Here is a 17,960-nt window from a genome sequence, read left to right as displayed (position 1 = left end):
GGGATGATGACTTTGTTCAAGATAGAAGAGAGAAGAGAAAACGAGTTTAATGGAGAAGACAGCTAACAGTTCTTCAAAAGATGCCAGGATAGAACAAGAGACCCTAACATAAAATCAAGCAAGAAATTGGGTGAAATAGATGTGAAGAAATACTTTCGTCGTGTAAGAGTGTTGGATGACCTTCACAAATTGTATCATGAGACAGTAAATGTGGACAGAATACAGTAGTATAAAAAGTTGTATGATCCTACGCAGAGAAGGTTCAAAGAGATGATTAGATACAGTTAACTAGAACACCGAAGCAACACATTACTAAAGCAGCGCCACACCGAGGCAATACGGCGCTGAAACTATACACCACTAAAGCAATAAACTCTGAAACAATACAACACTGAAACAGTACAATACTGAAGCAAGACCCTGCTGAATCAACGATGCACTGAAACAATACAGCACTGAAACAACACTAAAGTAATACAGCAATGAAACACCACAATGCTGAAGCGATAACTTTGAAACAACACAAACCTGAAACAACGTATGAGTGAAGCAAGAAAACGCTGAAACAACAGATTACTGAAACATCTTAGAAAAATTGAAGAAATCAGTGTCAGGAAAATACCCATATTTTCGACACACGTCAGCCATAACTCTTCCCAAATCCTTCCCTGAACATCTTTTTCCCGCTCATCACCCACCACTGTCACCCCCATTCCCCCCTGCCAGCCCCAGACACCCATTCCCCCCAACACCATCATTAAGGCAAGGGTTACAGACAATAGAAATCAGTTTAATGGCCGGAACTCTAGATGTAAAAAAGAAAAAAAATGTTTTACAGGTACCGCCACCTCCTACCCTGCGGGGCTTCACCTCCTGTTATCCCCGTGCCCCGCGGGGCGCCACCTGCTGTATCTTCGTGCCCAGCGGGGTTCCACTTCCCGTATCCTCCCGCGCCACACTGGGTGTCATCTGTTGTCTCCTGTGCCCCGCTGGGTGTCATCTGCTCTCTCCACCTTCCCCATGGGACGCCACCTCCTGCCCCATGGGGCCACAAGAGCAATGTTCTGGTCCCCACGGGACATTAATGCACTGTATCATGGGACATTACGGCCCATCTCTATTTCAGGACCCGTCACTGCATCAGCCCTCATCACTGCCCCATCCTCGTCACTGCCCCGACCCTCGTCACTGCCCCATCCTCGCCAAATCCCCGACCCTCGTCACTGCTCCTACTCTTGTCACTGCTCCCTCCCTCGTCGCTGATACCCTCAGCTCTCGTTAGGGCGCCGCCCCTCGTCACTGCTTCAAGACCAAGTGAGTTTCCAGTTATCATCCCGTGTTGTGTCACTTTTCCTTTTCACTGCAGTATCAACAGAAGCAGCAAGAATTAGGAGTAGCAACGGAAGGGAAAACAGTAGCAACAACAGAGGCACAGTACCAGTGCTGCCAACAGAGGCAACAGGACCAGGACCACCAACAGAAGCAGCAGTGTCAGCACCACCAAAGGCGATCTGTCCTTCCTCAGCGGGAACAGCTTACCTCCGCCCTCTCCAGCAAGTGGGGGAGTGTGGGGTGGCAGCGCGCGCAGGTCACGGCCGGAAGGTGGAGGGTCAGGGGTCACCTGCGGCTGCCCTGCCCTGCGTCTGTGCGCCTGGGGCACCACCACGCCCTCGGCAACGCTCCCGCCAGGTCCCCACTACCACCACAAAGACCCAACGTGTACCACCACCACCTCTGCTCTCGTGGCCCATTTCAACATCCGTGTAAGGACGTGGGGGGAGGGTTGCTGCTCCGACCCCTCACAATGTTGAGGGAAGAATTCGAACCTATGAGCATTACGTATCTCATGCTGGGTATCAGTAATGCCAGATGCTCTTTTGTGGACTTGATCATCTATTGAGGAATTATGGAATTAGCTCGACGGATCTGCTACACACATTGTTTTGCCCCGAGTTTCAGCGTTGCCGAGATGAACCGAAGATCTCACAGTGTGGACTTACACACACTAGCCTCTCGTTTGTACTGTAGCAGAGTTGGTGACGAAGTCATGGTAACGAAGACTTGGTAACGAAGGCTTGGTAACGAAGATTTGGTAACGAAGTCTTGGTAACGAAGACATGGTAACGAAGACTTGGTAACGAAGACTTGGTAACGAAGGCTTGGTAGCGAAGTCTTGGTAACGAAGACTTGGTAACGAAGACTTAGTAACGAAGACATGGTGACGAAGACTTGGTAACGAAGATTTGGTAACGAAGTGTTGGTAACGAAGACATGGTAACGAAGACTTGGTAACGAAGATTTGGTAACGAAGTCTTGGTAACGAAGACATGGTAACGAAGACTTGGTAACGAAGACTTGGTAACGAAGGCTTGGTAGCGAAGTCGTGGTAACGAAGACTTGGTAACGAAGACTTGGTAACGAAGCCTTGGTAACGAAGTCTTGGTAACGAAGGCTCGTTAGCGAAGTCTTGGTGACGAAGACTTGGTAACGAAGTCGTGACATAGGAGACACAGCCTGGTGTTACAATGTGAGGCGTAAGGCCCTATTTCCCTCTAAGATATCAAGTAAGTCAAGCTTTACGAGTTTAAGTTACACTTGCCGTACGTGTGAGATCTTGTCATGTGCAGAGCTTAGACAAGTTCCATTCTTTTCTCACGGTGTTTGTCAATATATTCATCATGATCAATAATGATATTTACGGTTATGATAATGATAGTAAATACCAGCAATAATTGTGACAGATGATCATAGTCGCTTGAACAGCCTACGCGCTGCAGAACGTGGCAGCAGCAGCGGTGAAGTCTGCCTCGCTCACTGGTCACGACAGGTGAGGCGGGAGGATTACCGCCGTGTCCCACCCCGAGAGATGCCGCTGCCTCCCCCACCTCCGGAAGTGGCCTGACCCAGCATCATCAACCCCCCCTCCCGGCTTCCCTGCGTTGCCCGGGGCACATCCTCCTCCCCCCGACGTCACCCAGGTGCACTACGTGGGGCACCTTCTTTCCAGGTTCTGTTATAGCGTCACAGAGACGACGAGAGACGCATGATAATCCTTCACAGGTGGAGAGGCTTGCAGAGAGGCTGGCGGTGTTGCTTGACGTTTAGATGGTTGATTGATGTCGAGGACGTCCGCTGGAGAGGTCGTTCGCTTGTGGTGTTCGCCTCCGCCTCGCCAGGCACGCCATACAAATCGCCGCTGTAATCACTGTTGTGATTCGGATGGCCCTTTGTGGCGCGGTGATGGAGTACTGCTCGTTCAGAAGGGGCGACCACGGATCAGCTCGAACTGCGGCGGGTAATGATCCTTCCAGACCCTTTTCCAGGCCTACTTGGGGGATTCTCTGGAAGAGCATTAATATCTGGAACAAAACAAAGCATTTACTGGACATTGTGCTATTGGTACGCTCTGCCTGCAGTCCAGTTTTTTGTTAGATAAACAGTTCGCCTCATTCTGATTCTATGTGAGGTGGATCACTTCCCGCATTACCCCCTCCACCAATCCCGCGTCGGCCATGCGTCCCTCCAGCCAGTCACCTTCGAGACTCGTGACCATCGGCGCCAATCAGCGGCGAGCTCAGAACTGCACGTGGCCAATGAGAGCACGCGTGTAACCTCGTCGATGATTTATGGAAAAAGTGTTTGATTCCTCAAGTTGTAATCCCAGTTTCACTCATTATATATGCATGAATTAATAGGTCTATGTGATTTGCATATTGTTCGGTGCTTTTCCTTATGACATGCTCGTATATTTCATTATATAACGGCAAAATAACACCAAGATAAGGCGATGTGAAGCGTGTGGTGAACGAAAGTTAACGATGCGTCGTGTGTCGGACGCGCGCGAAGGGACGGCCAGAAGCGTGACTGGATCAGACCGCCACGAGACTCGCTCGGGTGTGGATGTGTTAAGTTGTGTCCGTATTGCTTACAATCACCGCCGCCCACCACCACCGCCCCCAGTACAGCCACCATGGGCGTGCAGCAGCCACCGCTGGCCACCAAGCCCAAGGGGCCAAAACCCGTCAGCGAAGCACGCAGGGTAAGTCGTCACTGCGTCCGGCTACTGTTACATGTGAAGTCAACAGAAAAAAAGACTGAAGTGCAGGAGTGACTCGCATTTCATATTCAGCAGTTTTATAGTTTTTGTTCTTCAGGAATATCGTGATTTTGTTATTTTCTCTTTATTTGAGACGGAAAGAAGTGAGATTAGAGCTTACTTAAGGTGTGTTAACCTCACTTGTTCTTCTGCGATATCATGTTCTTCAGAAAAAGATGTTAAAGCATGTTCTTTTCACACAGTTTGGAAACTTAACGTCTCATTGCTCCACAGATCCGCAAGCCGCTGATGGAACGGAAACGACGCGAGCGCATCAACACGAGCCTGAACGACCTGGCCACCCTCCTGGCGGAGGCCCACATGGTGAAGACGGAGGCAGGCAAGCCCACCAAGCTGGAGAAGGCGGACATTCTCGAACTCACTGTCAAGCATATCAAAACCCTCAAGACCCAAACTGACGCAGAACCTGACGCAGACGGGGAGGGCGTTTCCCCGACCAGCAGCTACAAGGAAGGGTTCTCGCGATGCATGGGCGTAGTAGAGCAAGCCCTGGGTAAGGCGGGGAAGGAGGCGCTTAGAGAGCGCCTCCTGACGCACCTGCAGACGTGTCTGCAGTCACTTCAGCCGCCCACGCCACACCCAGACGCTGACGACACTCACCTGCCAAGCAAGGACGCATCAGAGAGACTCTCTGGTGCACCTGTCACGCCGGCCGTCAAGAGTGAGGGCAGCACCAGCAGAGAAGGAGGACCCCGACTGACACTTGTGCCCACCCGCCTTCCCACTGGGGGTGTCGCTTTCCTGGTGCAGGGCGGGATTGACCCCAGCCTTCTCCTGCCTCAGGACTGCAAGGTAGGGCTAGCCAAGCCTAGCCCGTCCTCCTGCGCTTCTCAGTGTCAAGCAGATCCTTCATCATCACCATCCGAGCCTTCGGTTGTCACCTCCACAGCAGCGACCCAGTGTTCCAATACCTCGTCAACCACGTCCACCTCAGCATCCTTGCCTACCCAGTGCCCGCCCACCACCACAACCAAGCCTACCCAGTGCCAGCCCACCACCACAACCAAGCCTACCCAGTGCCCGCCCACCTCCACAACCAAACCTATCCAGGGCCAACCCACCACCACAACCCAGTGCTCGCCAACTACCACAAGTCTGTTGACAAAGTGCTCACCAAATTCTACGTCCATGTCCACCCAGTGTCCACCTGTTCCACCTACTTCCACTCAGTGCTCATCTTCACCTATAGCCACCCAATGCCCACCTACTCCACCTCTATCCACACAATGCCCACCTACTCCACCTCTATCCACACAATGCCCACCTACTCCCCCTCTATCCACCCAGTGCCTACCTACTCCACCTTTATCCACTCAGTGCCCACCTACTCCTCCTATATCCACCCATTGCCCACCAACTTCCCCTATATCCACCCATTGCCCACCTACTCCCCCTATATCCACCCAGTGCCCACCCACTCCACCCCTATCCACCCAGTGCCCACCCACTCCACCCCTATCCACCCAATGCCCACTCACTCCCCCTGAATTCCCCCAGTGCCCACCAACTCCACCTATATCCACCCAATACCCACCTACCCCACTTATATCCACTCAATCCTCGAGCACGTCTACACTCGCATCTACCCAGTACCCACCATCATCCACAAATCATTCCACATCCACCCATATCCATCCAGTACCCACCCACCTCTATCCTCACCCAGTGTTCATCCATCGCCACACTCACACAGCATCCTCCAGACCCAAGGGCATCATCAGACCAGGGACAACCCTCACCCTCCGTGATGACCTACTACAACCCCGCCCAAGCCGCCCACATCCCACCCACGCCCCCGCCCAGCGTCTCGCCACAGACGCCCCTCCACCACCCATGCCAGCTACAGGCGGTGTATAGCGAGGAAGAGATGGATACTGACGAAGACTACGAAGGAGAGATCGAAGTGGATAACGAAGAACCTTACGATCTGAGCATGAGACGCATGTGGCGCCCCTGGTGAGCTGGGCAGCCTTGGAGAGCGAGGTAGTCTCGCTGAGCCTAGCGTATTACCAGTTTTCTAAGATGCGACGTCGACCCTGGTGAGAGAAGTGATCTTGGGTGAGCTCAGCTGTGTTGGTGAGCTGATTAGCATTTGGTATCAGTTGAGATCAGTGACTTAAAGCTGAGTGATCCGAATAATCTCACTGATATATGTGTATCTCGGACGAGCCTGAGGTGACTACAGTGGAGTGAGCGTATGATGGTGTTGGCTGAGCAATATATATATATATATATATATATATATATATATATATATATATATATATATATATACATTCTGGTGTTACACAGTTATGAGCTGGGACACAGTTGGGCAGAGAGGAAAGCCACAGATCTTGTGTAAAACAATAAATATTCAGAATTATTCTGTTTTACAACCTATACCAAGCTGTGCTGTGATATGAAGGTTGTTACTGATCACAACCATTTGTGACAATCATAACCAATAGGTTTATATATATATATATATATATATATATATATATATATATATATATATATATATATATATATATATAATTTTTAGGCCAAAAAGTTGTAATTTATACGAAAGAATTATATCAGCTGTTCTTCTCGTTTCTGTCATAGTATTTTTCGATGTCTTCTTCTTGTTCCCGTAATGCCACTGATTCTGTGAGAATATATTTCGCAGGCAAGCATTATCTTGTTAATCTAACCATCATTGTTTTCATTTTCGTCTGTGATAAATCATGTTTAGCAAAATAAACTTTGTGAACGATATTCTCTGAGGTTATTGTGAGCCTTCGTAATTTCCTATGTACACTCTGTTTGTATGAGTGACAGCCAGAGCGATGGCAAAATTGAGGGATTCACCTCATGTTTCTCATGGGAGAAAAGCTTCGGAAATGAGATGATTGTAGTACGGTAATGTTGATGATAATGATTGTGATAACGATGCTAAATATAATTATAATAATTGCATTTATCATAGATATGATTAATGATAATGATTTGATAATCAATAACTAATGATTCCTAATGATCTTGACAGTGGTTGTCATGGGTTCGTGCGACACCGTGTGGACCTTAATGCGGCTGTGATACCGAACTGGGACTATGGGACGAGGAACCTCAGGCGCCAAGAGGTGATGGTGGCGAGGGTCAGGTGAGTGGGTTCATTCCGTACTGTCTCGGAGGAGGAGGAGGACTCCAGGTGATGGTTGGAGAGAGTCATGGGGAAAGAGAGAGATTATCAAACGACTTTTTGGTCTATAGAATGGTTATCTGCCGAAAGATAACTAACGTATATTTCCAATCTATAGCGACAGGGAGTTAATATTGAATCAGAAGACTCCTCCCGCACCCACCACTCCAACTGGCACATCAGCCAACAGGAATTACCAACGAAGGAACACCATGTATATAGATAAGGTATACTGTCTTGGAAAGGGTAAATGGAAAAACTTTCTGGTATTACTTTGCGCGTCAGTTGTTATGGGAACGGATAATTTTAAAAGCTCAATAAAGAAAAATGAAATGCATTTATTACATCTCGCATCGCCGTTCTTGATCAAAAAGGTTCGTTTATTGATAACTGATATTTCTGAAATATTTGCGAGACTGTGATTTAAACGTAATAGTCTTCAATTTGCTGATGACTAATTGTTGCTTGTTTCTTTAGTTCAACAACTCTGCTGCCTGAAGGAGCATTTGTCCATGTCTTTATCACATCTCATCACTTCAGTCGTACGCTGATATTTCTGGACAGAGTCTCTGTCTCCAGTGCATAAATCATGTATCATACAATACGTATTATGAATTCGTCTTCTAGATCTTCTCGAAGTTTGCACCTTTTGAAAGAAATTACTTCTCGATCTCTGATTCTTTCTTTATAAGGTTAGTCTCTGAACAACAGAACTAGTATTGTTACTCTACTTTGTATTCATTCTGGTTTCTCTTCGTCTTTCAAGAGATTTTATGACCAGAACTGAATAGCGTATTCCAATTGTGGTCTACATTTTGCCTTTATCTTCTCTCATGAAAGTTATAATTTTGTTTGCGCTATTACAATCAGCTTAGCATAGTTTTGTGCGTTTTATAACCTTACCGAATATCAATTCATTGCCTTTTTCTCATCCTATCTCTAAAGACGGCTTCAACAGAGAGTAGCAGAAAAGCCAAAGAAAAGAAGTTCAGTAAGGATCATTTGTGCTTTCATCTGTTGCTCACTCTTACTGTGCTAAGAGACGGCAGGTCGAGATGGTCACTGTGTTGTGTTGTCTATAGTAGGCGGCGTGAGAGGCACTGGGGAGGTCTGGGAGAACCAGATTCACGAGTTCTTTTCATGTGGATTCGAAGTTTGGAGTGTGGACGCTGGGTCATTGTGCAAGGAATTTCTGCTTTATGTTTACTTTTGTGAAAAGTGTTTCAGACAGACCAGTCAACCGTGTGGTCATGAATGTGGACGTAGACTGAAGGTGACAGGAGACCTGTAATCGTGTATGGGTGAACTAAAGAAGGGAAAAGAATACGAGCGAGAGGAGCGAGTTAGGAGAAAACAAAACAATACTTGATGGAATTCACAGCAACCTCCGAGCTGTAGAGGTTAGTGTTGTTGACCATGATACATTCACGGGCCGCCCAGGGTTCGAACCCTAATGGGATCGAGTACTGGTCGCAGCAGCTGAAGTATTGCAGCCTTGGGCTGAAAAAGTGTATAGAGTAGTCTTGGACAACACCAGGATTTTCTTATATACATGTATACACACACACACACACACACACACACACACACACATATATATATATATATATATATATATATATATATATATATATATATATATATATATATATATATATATTTCTTGATCGCCGTTTTCGCGTTAGCGAGGTAGCGCCAGGAACTGATGAAGAAAGGCCCGAACTGCTCACGTTTCAAAAAAGTTAAAGGTGGCTTTTTATATATATATATATATATATATATATATATATATATAGGGTGGGGGAGGGGGCGAAAATCCTGGGAGCCTTGAAGAATGTGTGGAAGTCGAGAACATTATCTCGGAAAGCAAAAATGGGTATGTTTGAAGGAATAGTGGTTCCAACAATGTTGTATGGTTGCGAGGCGTGGGCTATGGATAGAGTTGTGTGCAGGAGGATGGATGTGCTGGAAATGAGATGTTTGAGGACAATGTGTGGTGTGAGGTGGTTTGATCGAGTAAGTAATGTAAGGGTAAGAGAGATGTGTGGAAATAAAAAGAGCGTGGTTGAGAGAGCAGAAGAGGGTGTTTTGAAATGGCTTGGGCACATGGAGAGAATGAGTGAGGAAAGATTGACCAAGAGGATACATGTGTCGGAGGTGGAGGGAACGAGGAGAAGTGGGAGACCAAATTGGAGGTGGAAAGATGGAGTGAAAAAGATTTTGAGTGATCGGGGCCTGAACATGCAGGAGGGTGAAAGGCGGGCAAGGAATAGAGTGAATTGGATCAATGTGGTATACCGGGGTCGACGTGCTGTCAGTGGATTGAATCAGGGCATGTGAAGCGTCTGGGGTAAACCATGGAAAGTTGTGTGGGGCCTGGATGTGGAAAGGGAGCTGTGGTTTCGGGCATTATTGCATGACAGCTAGAGACAGTGTGAACGAATGGGGCCTTTGTTGTCTTTACCTAGCGCTACCTCGCACACATGAGGGGGGAGGGGGATGGTATTCCATGTGTGGCAGGTGGCGATGGGAATGAATAAAGGCAGACAGTGTGAATTGTGTGCATGTGTATGTATGTATGTGTCTGTGTGTGTATATATATGTGTACATTGAGATGTATAGGTATGTATATTTGCGTGTGTGGACGTGTATGTATATACACATGTGTATGGGGGTGGGTTGGGCCACTTCTTTCGTCTGTTTCCTTGCGCTACCTCGCAAACGCGGAAGACAGCGACAAAGCAAAAAAAAAAAAAAAAAAAAAAATATATATATATATATATATATATATATATATATATATATATATATATATATATATATATATATTTTTTTTTTTTTTTTTTTTTCGACGCCCTGCGTTAACCAAGGAAGTCAACGATCCTAATATGTAACCAATTTACCTTCACAATTAACGAGGTGCAAGGTTGAGTTGTGAAGTAAGTGTGTACAGTATGACCCCGTGCGGCGATGAGTTATAAGAGAACACAGACAGAGAGACAGACAAGCGGACACACTTCCCATCGCTTGGCGAGGGTACTGACCTGGAGCACTGGGAGTAACCTGGTTACCTGGTGTATTGTGAGTGTGTAGGTGTATCTACAGTCAGCGAGGTGTGTGTGTGTGTGTGTTGTGTGTGTGTGTGTGTGCCATAGACAGCGAGGTGTGTGAGTGTACGCTACCATAGACGATGAGATGCATGGGTGTCTGTGTACCAAAGACGGCAAGGGGTGTGGGCGTATGTGTAGCACAGACGACAAGGTATGTGGGTGTAGGTGTAGCATAGACGGGGAAGGGTGTAAGTGTACATACACCTAGTGTTATGTGTGTGTGTGTGTGTGTGTGTGTGTGTGTGTGGAGAGACGCACACCCATGTACGGTTACAGAGGTAAGATGTGAGCGTTTACAACCAGAGAAGAAAATGAGAGAAACAATGTGAAAATGGGTAGGATTCGAACCCTGGAATGGGCGTCTGGCTACCTCAACCACACGAACGTTAAAAAAACGGCAGACTCTTGAAATCCAGTGTATATAATGTTGATTTTAGGCTCCCTGTCCAGGGTTCGAATCCAACCCGTGGTATAAGTACGTGTGTCTGTAAACTGCTCATTCCGTAAGGTATCTAAAATCAAACTTTTTTCTATATATCTGTCCTTGAAAAAAAGAAGAAAAAATAATATTCACTCCAAACAAAATGGTCTGGATAATATTTTTTTCTTTGTTTCGAAACGAGATCTTAAAAAAGAGAAGAGAAATATGTTTTAGTGCAGTCCAGTGTGTGTGACCACAGCCGCGCCCCCTCTGGGCCTTCCTCAAGACGCCTGCCAGAAGACGCCTCCCCCCCCTACCCCCCTCCTCCAACCTCACCCCACCCCTCCCCCCCTCCCCACTCACCCCTACCCCCCCTCCCCCTCCCCCTCGGCACCTGTTGCATCCTCATGAGGACGTGGCTCAACACCCACATCGTGACCTGATTAATGGATGGGTGTCGGAGTCTGTCGCCTGATTAACCACACTCACCCGTGACTCTTGTGAGTTGATGATCATTCTTCGGTTTTTTATTGTAATTATGATTAATTACTCTAATTCCAGTATCCTTCACATCTTAATCCATATATCCATGGCGGCTAAGACTCATTTCCATCGAGTATATATAAGGAAAATCGATGATAATGATCAGTGATTATAGTAATTAATGAAGAATAGCAATGATAATGATCATTGAAGGATTGATGATGATAATTATAATGAAGTATTGATGATCAATGAAGGATTAATGATGATGATGATCAATGAAGGATTAATGATCAATGATCAATGAAGGATTAATGATCATCGAATGATCAATGAAGGATGAATGATGATTATGATCAATGAAGGACTAATTATTATAATCATCAATGAAGGATTAATGATGATAATGATCCACGAAGGATTAAAGATCAATGAAGGATTAATGGTGATAATGATCAACGAAGGATTAAAGATCAATGAAGGATTAATGATGATAATGATCAACGAAGGATTAAAGATCAATGAAGGATTAATGGTGATAATGATCAACGAAGGATTAAAGATCAAAAAGGATTAATGGTGATAATGATCAACGAAGGATTAAAGATCAATGAAGGATTAATGGTGATAATGATCAACGAAGGATTAAAGATCAAAAAGGATTAATGGTGATAATGATCAACGAAGGATTAAAGATCAAAAAGGATTAATGGTGATAATGATCAACGAAGGATTAAAGATCAATGAAGGATTAATGGTGATAATGATCAACGAAGGATTAAAGATCAATGAAGGATTAATGGTGATAATGATCAACGAAGGATTGATGCAAGAATGATTCCTGGTAGCTGCCTGGTATTGGTTGCGTCCGAAGACGGCGAGATGACAGTGTGGGTGGTGTTCGTGTTCGGACAACCCCACCACTTCCTGCCTCCCGAGTGTGTTGGCCCGACCCCCGCACTCTACACCTCGTCCGACACTTTCCTGAGTGTGTTGGGCCGACTCCCGCACTCTACACCTCGTCCGACACTTTCCTGAGTGTGTTGGGCCGACCCCCGCACTCTACACCTCGTCCGACACTTTCCTGAGGGTGTTGGGCCGACCCCCGCACTCTACACCTCGTCCGACACTTTCTTGAGTGTGTTGGGCCGACCCCCGCACTCTACACCTCGTCCGACAACTTTGTCACTGTGATGACCCGATCACCGCACTCTACAACGAGTGCGTTGGCCCGAGACCCCGCACCCTACACCTCACCAACACCCTCCCCTACGTCCCTCGCACTCCACACCCTGACGACACCACACCACTCCTACCTCCCCCTACACCAGCACAAGACACACTGTAAATACCTTAATGAAAGCATCACACTACACAGTCTACACCTGTATCATGATACACCCAACCTACTTACGATCTTGTAATACAATACACCCACACCCAAGGATACAGTAACTATCCACTTATTCGGTCCCCTCATTACACACATTCTACACCCACCATTAGCATAAACAACTCTTACATCCCTCACTACACTACCTACAGCCTACCCTTATCACTACACTACACCATGTCTGCCATACACAGCCTAGCCACGTACCTGGCTGACTTGGCACTAAATTTCTTCAGGGGATCGAACCTGGTTCCCTTCTTTTTCATGAACCAGGAACGCCATCACTTCGGTCTGTAGTTAAGAATAGTTACTAGTATGTATATTTTTCACATTTCTTTTGTAATGCTTCATGATCAAAATGTAATAAATCATTTTACTTCATCTGTGATCGCACTCTTGGGTTGATCAGCTGCTGAAGGTGTTGTGCAGTTCACCACACCAGCCATATTGACCTGCTTACCTTCACCACACCAGCCATATTGACCTGCTTACCTTCACCACACCAGCCATATTGACCTGCTTACCTTCACCACACCAGCCATATTGACCTGCTTACCTTCACCACACCAGCCATATTGACCTGCTTACCTTCACCACACCAGCCATATTGACCTGCTTACCTTCACCAACATACTGCATCATCTTCCAGTTGTTCGCTAGCCTCACCATCATACCTACCTTCATCCACGCCCGTAATGCATGACACGTTCGTCGTAAGGATGTGGCAATATCTATACATGACACATACATACCTACACATGACACATGCATATCTATACATGACTCGTACATATCTATACATGACACATACATACCTACACATGACACATGCATATCTATACATGACTCGTACATATCTATACATGACACGTATATATCTACATATGACACGTACATATCTACACATGACTCATGCATATCTATAGAGAAGAGAAATAATGGAAAGAAAATGAAAAGGAGGTATGGAGGGAAGTCTACAGAAAATTTGTCAGACAGATACAGTCTTCATACGTAAGGAATAACACGCTGGGAGCAGCGAGCTGTGTCCACACCCAGTTACACCCAGGGGACGCAGAACACTAACATAATGTCCACAATGAGAGGACACAGAATACTAACATATTGTCGACACCCAGAGGATAAATAACTTTAGCACTGTGTCCGCATCTAGTTATACCTACAAGGCAGCGACCACTATTATAATAACTACAACCGGAGGATACATGACCCTACCGCTGTGTATGTTAACTAGCTCCACCCAGGAGAAACACAGCACGAGCACAGTGTCCACACCCAACTACACTCATAGAACACAGCTTACGGTAAACTGAGTCTTGGGTGTATACGCCGAGGGAGGTGGTTCCGGTGATGGCAACCACACTGGCTTCTAATAACCTGGGGACAATTTTGACTACATCCTTGTGATAATATTCAGAGCCTACCTACTGCATTTCATTTTCTTTTATTTTTCTTATGTAAATCGAGGTACATAGAGTGGTGATAATCTGATGGTCATTCCTGTATTCTTATATCTTCTTCCACTTGCGCTCCTGCAGGGGTGTGTGTTGTGGCGAGTGTGGCTGCAGGCAGCAGTGGATGGTCAATAGAAGATATGATACGAATGGAAGGGTAGAGAGCAACCAGCAACACTGTTGTGGGTTACTGCAGGAGGCGCTGACGAAGGAGGAAGCCCATGATTGCAGGAGATGGGAAATTACAGTAGGTTGAGGACCTCTAGGTGGAGTATAGTCAAGGGGAGGGTGATGGGGGCACCAGAATGATTGGAACACCAAACTGAGAGGGAAGACATGTTTGGAGTACCTAGTATGTGTCAGGTCCAGAGTGTGTGTGTGTGGGTAGCACAGGTAACAGAAGACCCGATGGTCCAATACGAGGCTGTCTGTCAGAGGATAGTAATAGTTTCTTAAGCTTCTTGTCTAAAGAGATAGAAACACGATAGAAAGTGGAAGGTATCCTCCCACACTCACCACTCCCTCCAGCTCAATAGAGAAGGAGCATCGTGCACGTAAGAGATTGTACTGCCGTGGAAATTCTATAGGAAAGTGTGAATGGGCGAAGTACCCTAATCTATAGCAGCAGCAGCTGTATACTCCGTGGAGAAGGTTCGAGTCTGAGACTTTGAGGAAGGTGGAATTATGAGTTTAGCGACAGATGAAATGTTTTCGGTCTTGAACGAAATCGCTTTATGATAACTGATTTCAAAGTGGTGGAAGAGGTAGGGCTAGATAGTGCTTGTTTGGAGGAGGCAGGGAAGGTAATGGAGGAGGAGGAGGAGGAGGAGCTGTGGGGGCGAACGTGGCTGTGGTGAGCGAGCGGAGGCGCCTCAGGGGACGCGTGTGTGGCGGGCTGCCGTCACTGATTGCCGCGCGTGCTGCCTGGAAGTGGGGGCACTGGGAGGGGGGCCTGGCGGGTGTTTTGGGGTGGGGAGGCGGAGGGAGGTAGGGTGGGTGTGCGGGGGGTTGGGGAAGGGGTTGGGTGGGTGTCCTGGGGGAGGCGGAGGAGGCGGGGGAGTGCGGTGGTAACAGGTGTAATGTTCTGCGGGGCGGCTGTGGCTGTGGTGGTACCGGTGCTTGGACGGGTGAGGAAGATGGTTGTGTCTGCGTTGAAGCGGTTGGTGTGGTGAGGTGGCTGTGATGAGGTTGTGGTTGGGGCTGTGGAGAGGTGGCGCTTGGGGTTCTGGTGTGGGGGGTGTGGGGGTTCATGCGGTGTGTTGACTGTGCTGTGACTGCGGCTGTGGTGAGGTGGCAGGTGTGGCTGTAATATGGTGACTGCTGTGGCGAGGCAGGCGCTGTGGTGACGAAGAGTTTGTTTGCTGAGGTCGGTGCTGTGATGCCGGCTGTGGTGAGGCACTTGCTGTGGTGACGTGGGTTGTGGTGAGGCACTTGCTGTGGTGACGTGGGTTGTGGTGAGGCACTTGCTGTGGAGACGAGGGTTGTGGTGAGGCACTTGCTGTGGAGACGAGGGTTGTGGTGAGGCACTTGCTGTAGTGACGTGGGTTGTGGTGAGGCACTTGCTGTGGAGACGAGGGTTGTGGTGAGGCACTTGCTGTGGTGACGTGGGCTGTGGTGAGGCACTTGCTGTGGTGACGTGGGTTGTGGTGAGGCTCTTGCTGTGGTGACGTGGGTTGTGGTGAGGCACTTGCTGTGGTGACGTGGGTTGTGGTGAGGCACTTGCTGTGGTGACGAGGGTTGTGGTGAGGCACTTGCTGTGGTGACGTGGGTTGTGGTGAGGCACTTGCTGTGGTGACGAGGGTTGTGGTGAGGCACTTGCTGTGGAGACGAGGGTTGTGGTGAGGCACTTGCTGTGGTGACGTGGGTTGTGGTGAGGCACTTGCTGTAGTGACGTGGGTTGTGGTGAGGCACTTGCTGTGGTGACGTGGGTTGTGGTGAGGCACTTGCTGTGGAGACGAGGGTTGTGGTGAGGCACTTGCTGTAGTGACGTGGGTTGTGGTGAGGCACTTGCTGTGGTGACGTGGGTTGTGGTGAGGCACTTGCTGTGGTGACGAGGGTTGTGGTGAGGCACTTGCTGTGGTGACGAGGTCTCTATGTTGTTGTAGTTGTGGTTGTGCTCTGATGGCTGCCACCATCAAGGAGAACTGTGTGGTATGGTGATTGTCGTGGCAAACCTTTACATGGAATACAGCTATGTAATGGCTTCTGTAATGGGCCTGGTTTGAACTAGCGTTATGATCGTAATGGTCGTTATAGCTGCCTTAATAGTAGTGGGGACAGGAGGCGGTGTGGTAGAACAGGGTGATTGTGGTAGATGGAGAGATGATTGTGGTGGTATGTAGTAGAGATGATTGTGGTGGTATGTAGTAGAGATGATTGTGGTGGTATGTAGGGGTGGTTTTCAACCATAAAGGCTGAACGGAGCTGTTGGTGGTGACACTGATGATGATGGAGTGTTGGTGATGACAGTGGTAATGGTGGAGTGCTGGTGGTGGTGGTGGTGGAGATGGTGGTGACATGAACAGTGATGGGAACAATAATGATGTGGACGACTGATAACATCTGATGATAATTAGATCGGTGGTGGGTAATTAAAGTGATGAATGATGCATGAGATCTGTAACTTTATATACCTGAGGTGAAGGACACAGGAAAGGATTGAGTTTCTCTCTCTCTCTCTCTCTCTCTCTCTCTCTCTCTCTCTCTCTCTCTCTCTCTCTCTCTCTCTCTCTCTCTCTCTCTCTCCTCTGTTTTCCTCATGCATGCTGTACCTCCATCTCCCTCCAATCCTTCCTACTTTACCCTCCCTTTACTCCCTCCAGTCCCTCCATCTCGGCCTCCTTCCCTCTACCCTTGTCTCGCATCAATTCTTCCCTCCTTTGTTACCTTGACCCTTCCGTTCCCTCCGTCTTCCTATCCTCTCTCATAGCCTTCCCTCCATCTTCCACTTCCCTCCACTCCTTCCCTCACGCAGTCCTACAAAGCCTCACTACCTCCATCACTTTCCTTCAGCTTTTTTTCTTCTTCTAACTTCCTAAACTATCCCCCGCCCCTCCTCCCCCCACTCTCCCCCTTCCCTTCTCCCCTCCCCCTCCTCAACCCCCCCAACCCCCCTGCACCCTTCCCCTTCCCTGCCCCCCTCGGCAGAGCACGTCCTGCTGGGCGGGTTTGGGAGATGACGTGAGCTTTTCCCTCCAGTGGGTGAAAACTTGAGAGAGAGAGAGAGAGAGAGAGAGAGAGAGAGAGAGAGAGAGAGAGAGAGAGAGAGAGAGAGAGAGAGAGAGAGAGAGAGAGAACGTTAGACCTTGCGTCCTTGAAATTCTCAAGCGGTGTGGGGAAGGGGGGGGGGGGGACTAAATCATTGCATATCCCTTTTTTTGTCTTCACCAAAACCAGTCACCAAGGGCGTTGCTTTGGAGGCCCAGGCTGGAGGGTGACCATAGTGAGGGCGTTGCTGGAAGCCCAGGCTGGAGGGTGACCATAGTGAGGGTGTTGCTTTGGAGGCTCAGGATGAAGGGTGACCATTGTGAGGGTGTTGTCTAGAGGTCCAGATTGGAGAGTGACTCGCAATGAGAACGTGGGATGAACAGATAACAGAAGACCTGATGGTTCACGAGGTTATCTAGAAAGAAACAGAAATAACAAAAGAACATATTATGATGAACGAACATATTGTGATGAACGAAGAACATACCGTGATGAACGAAGAAGATGCTGTGATGAACGAAGAAGATATTGTGATGAACGAAGAACATATTGTGATGAACGAAGAACATACCGTGATGAACGAAGAACATA

The 17,960-nt window shown here is 47.7% G+C and overlaps 1 protein-coding gene across 2 annotated transcripts in view; it reads left to right on the top strand.

Annotated features, from left to right (window-relative positions):
• The window catches only part of LOC139758503 (uncharacterized), a 13,460-nt gene extending 6,601 nt beyond the window's left edge, over nt 1-6,859 (top strand). The window contains exons 1-2 of one of the 2 annotated variants that reach the window (XM_071679992.1): nt 3,707-4,039; nt 4,331-6,859. In XM_071679992.1, the coding sequence (XP_071536093.1) occupies nt 3,971-4,039; nt 4,331-5,974 (1,713 nt within the window). In that variant the 5' untranslated portion in view covers nt 3,707-3,970 and the 3' untranslated portion in view covers nt 5,975-6,859. Of the gene's footprint in view, nt 1-3,706; nt 4,040-4,330 lie in introns of those variants that run through there. The other variant, XM_071679993.1, reaches the window with a different exon arrangement.
• The last annotated feature ends 11,101 nt before the right edge of the window (nt 6,860-17,960 follow it).

The sequence above is a fragment of the Panulirus ornatus genome, chromosome 30, assembly GCF_036320965.1.
Source record: "Panulirus ornatus isolate Po-2019 chromosome 30, ASM3632096v1, whole genome shotgun sequence".
NCBI lineage: Eukaryota > Metazoa > Arthropoda > Malacostraca > Decapoda > Palinuridae > Panulirus > Panulirus ornatus.
The sequence above is the reverse complement of the archived record's forward strand: the minus strand, read 5'-3'. Positions and strand labels throughout refer to the sequence as shown.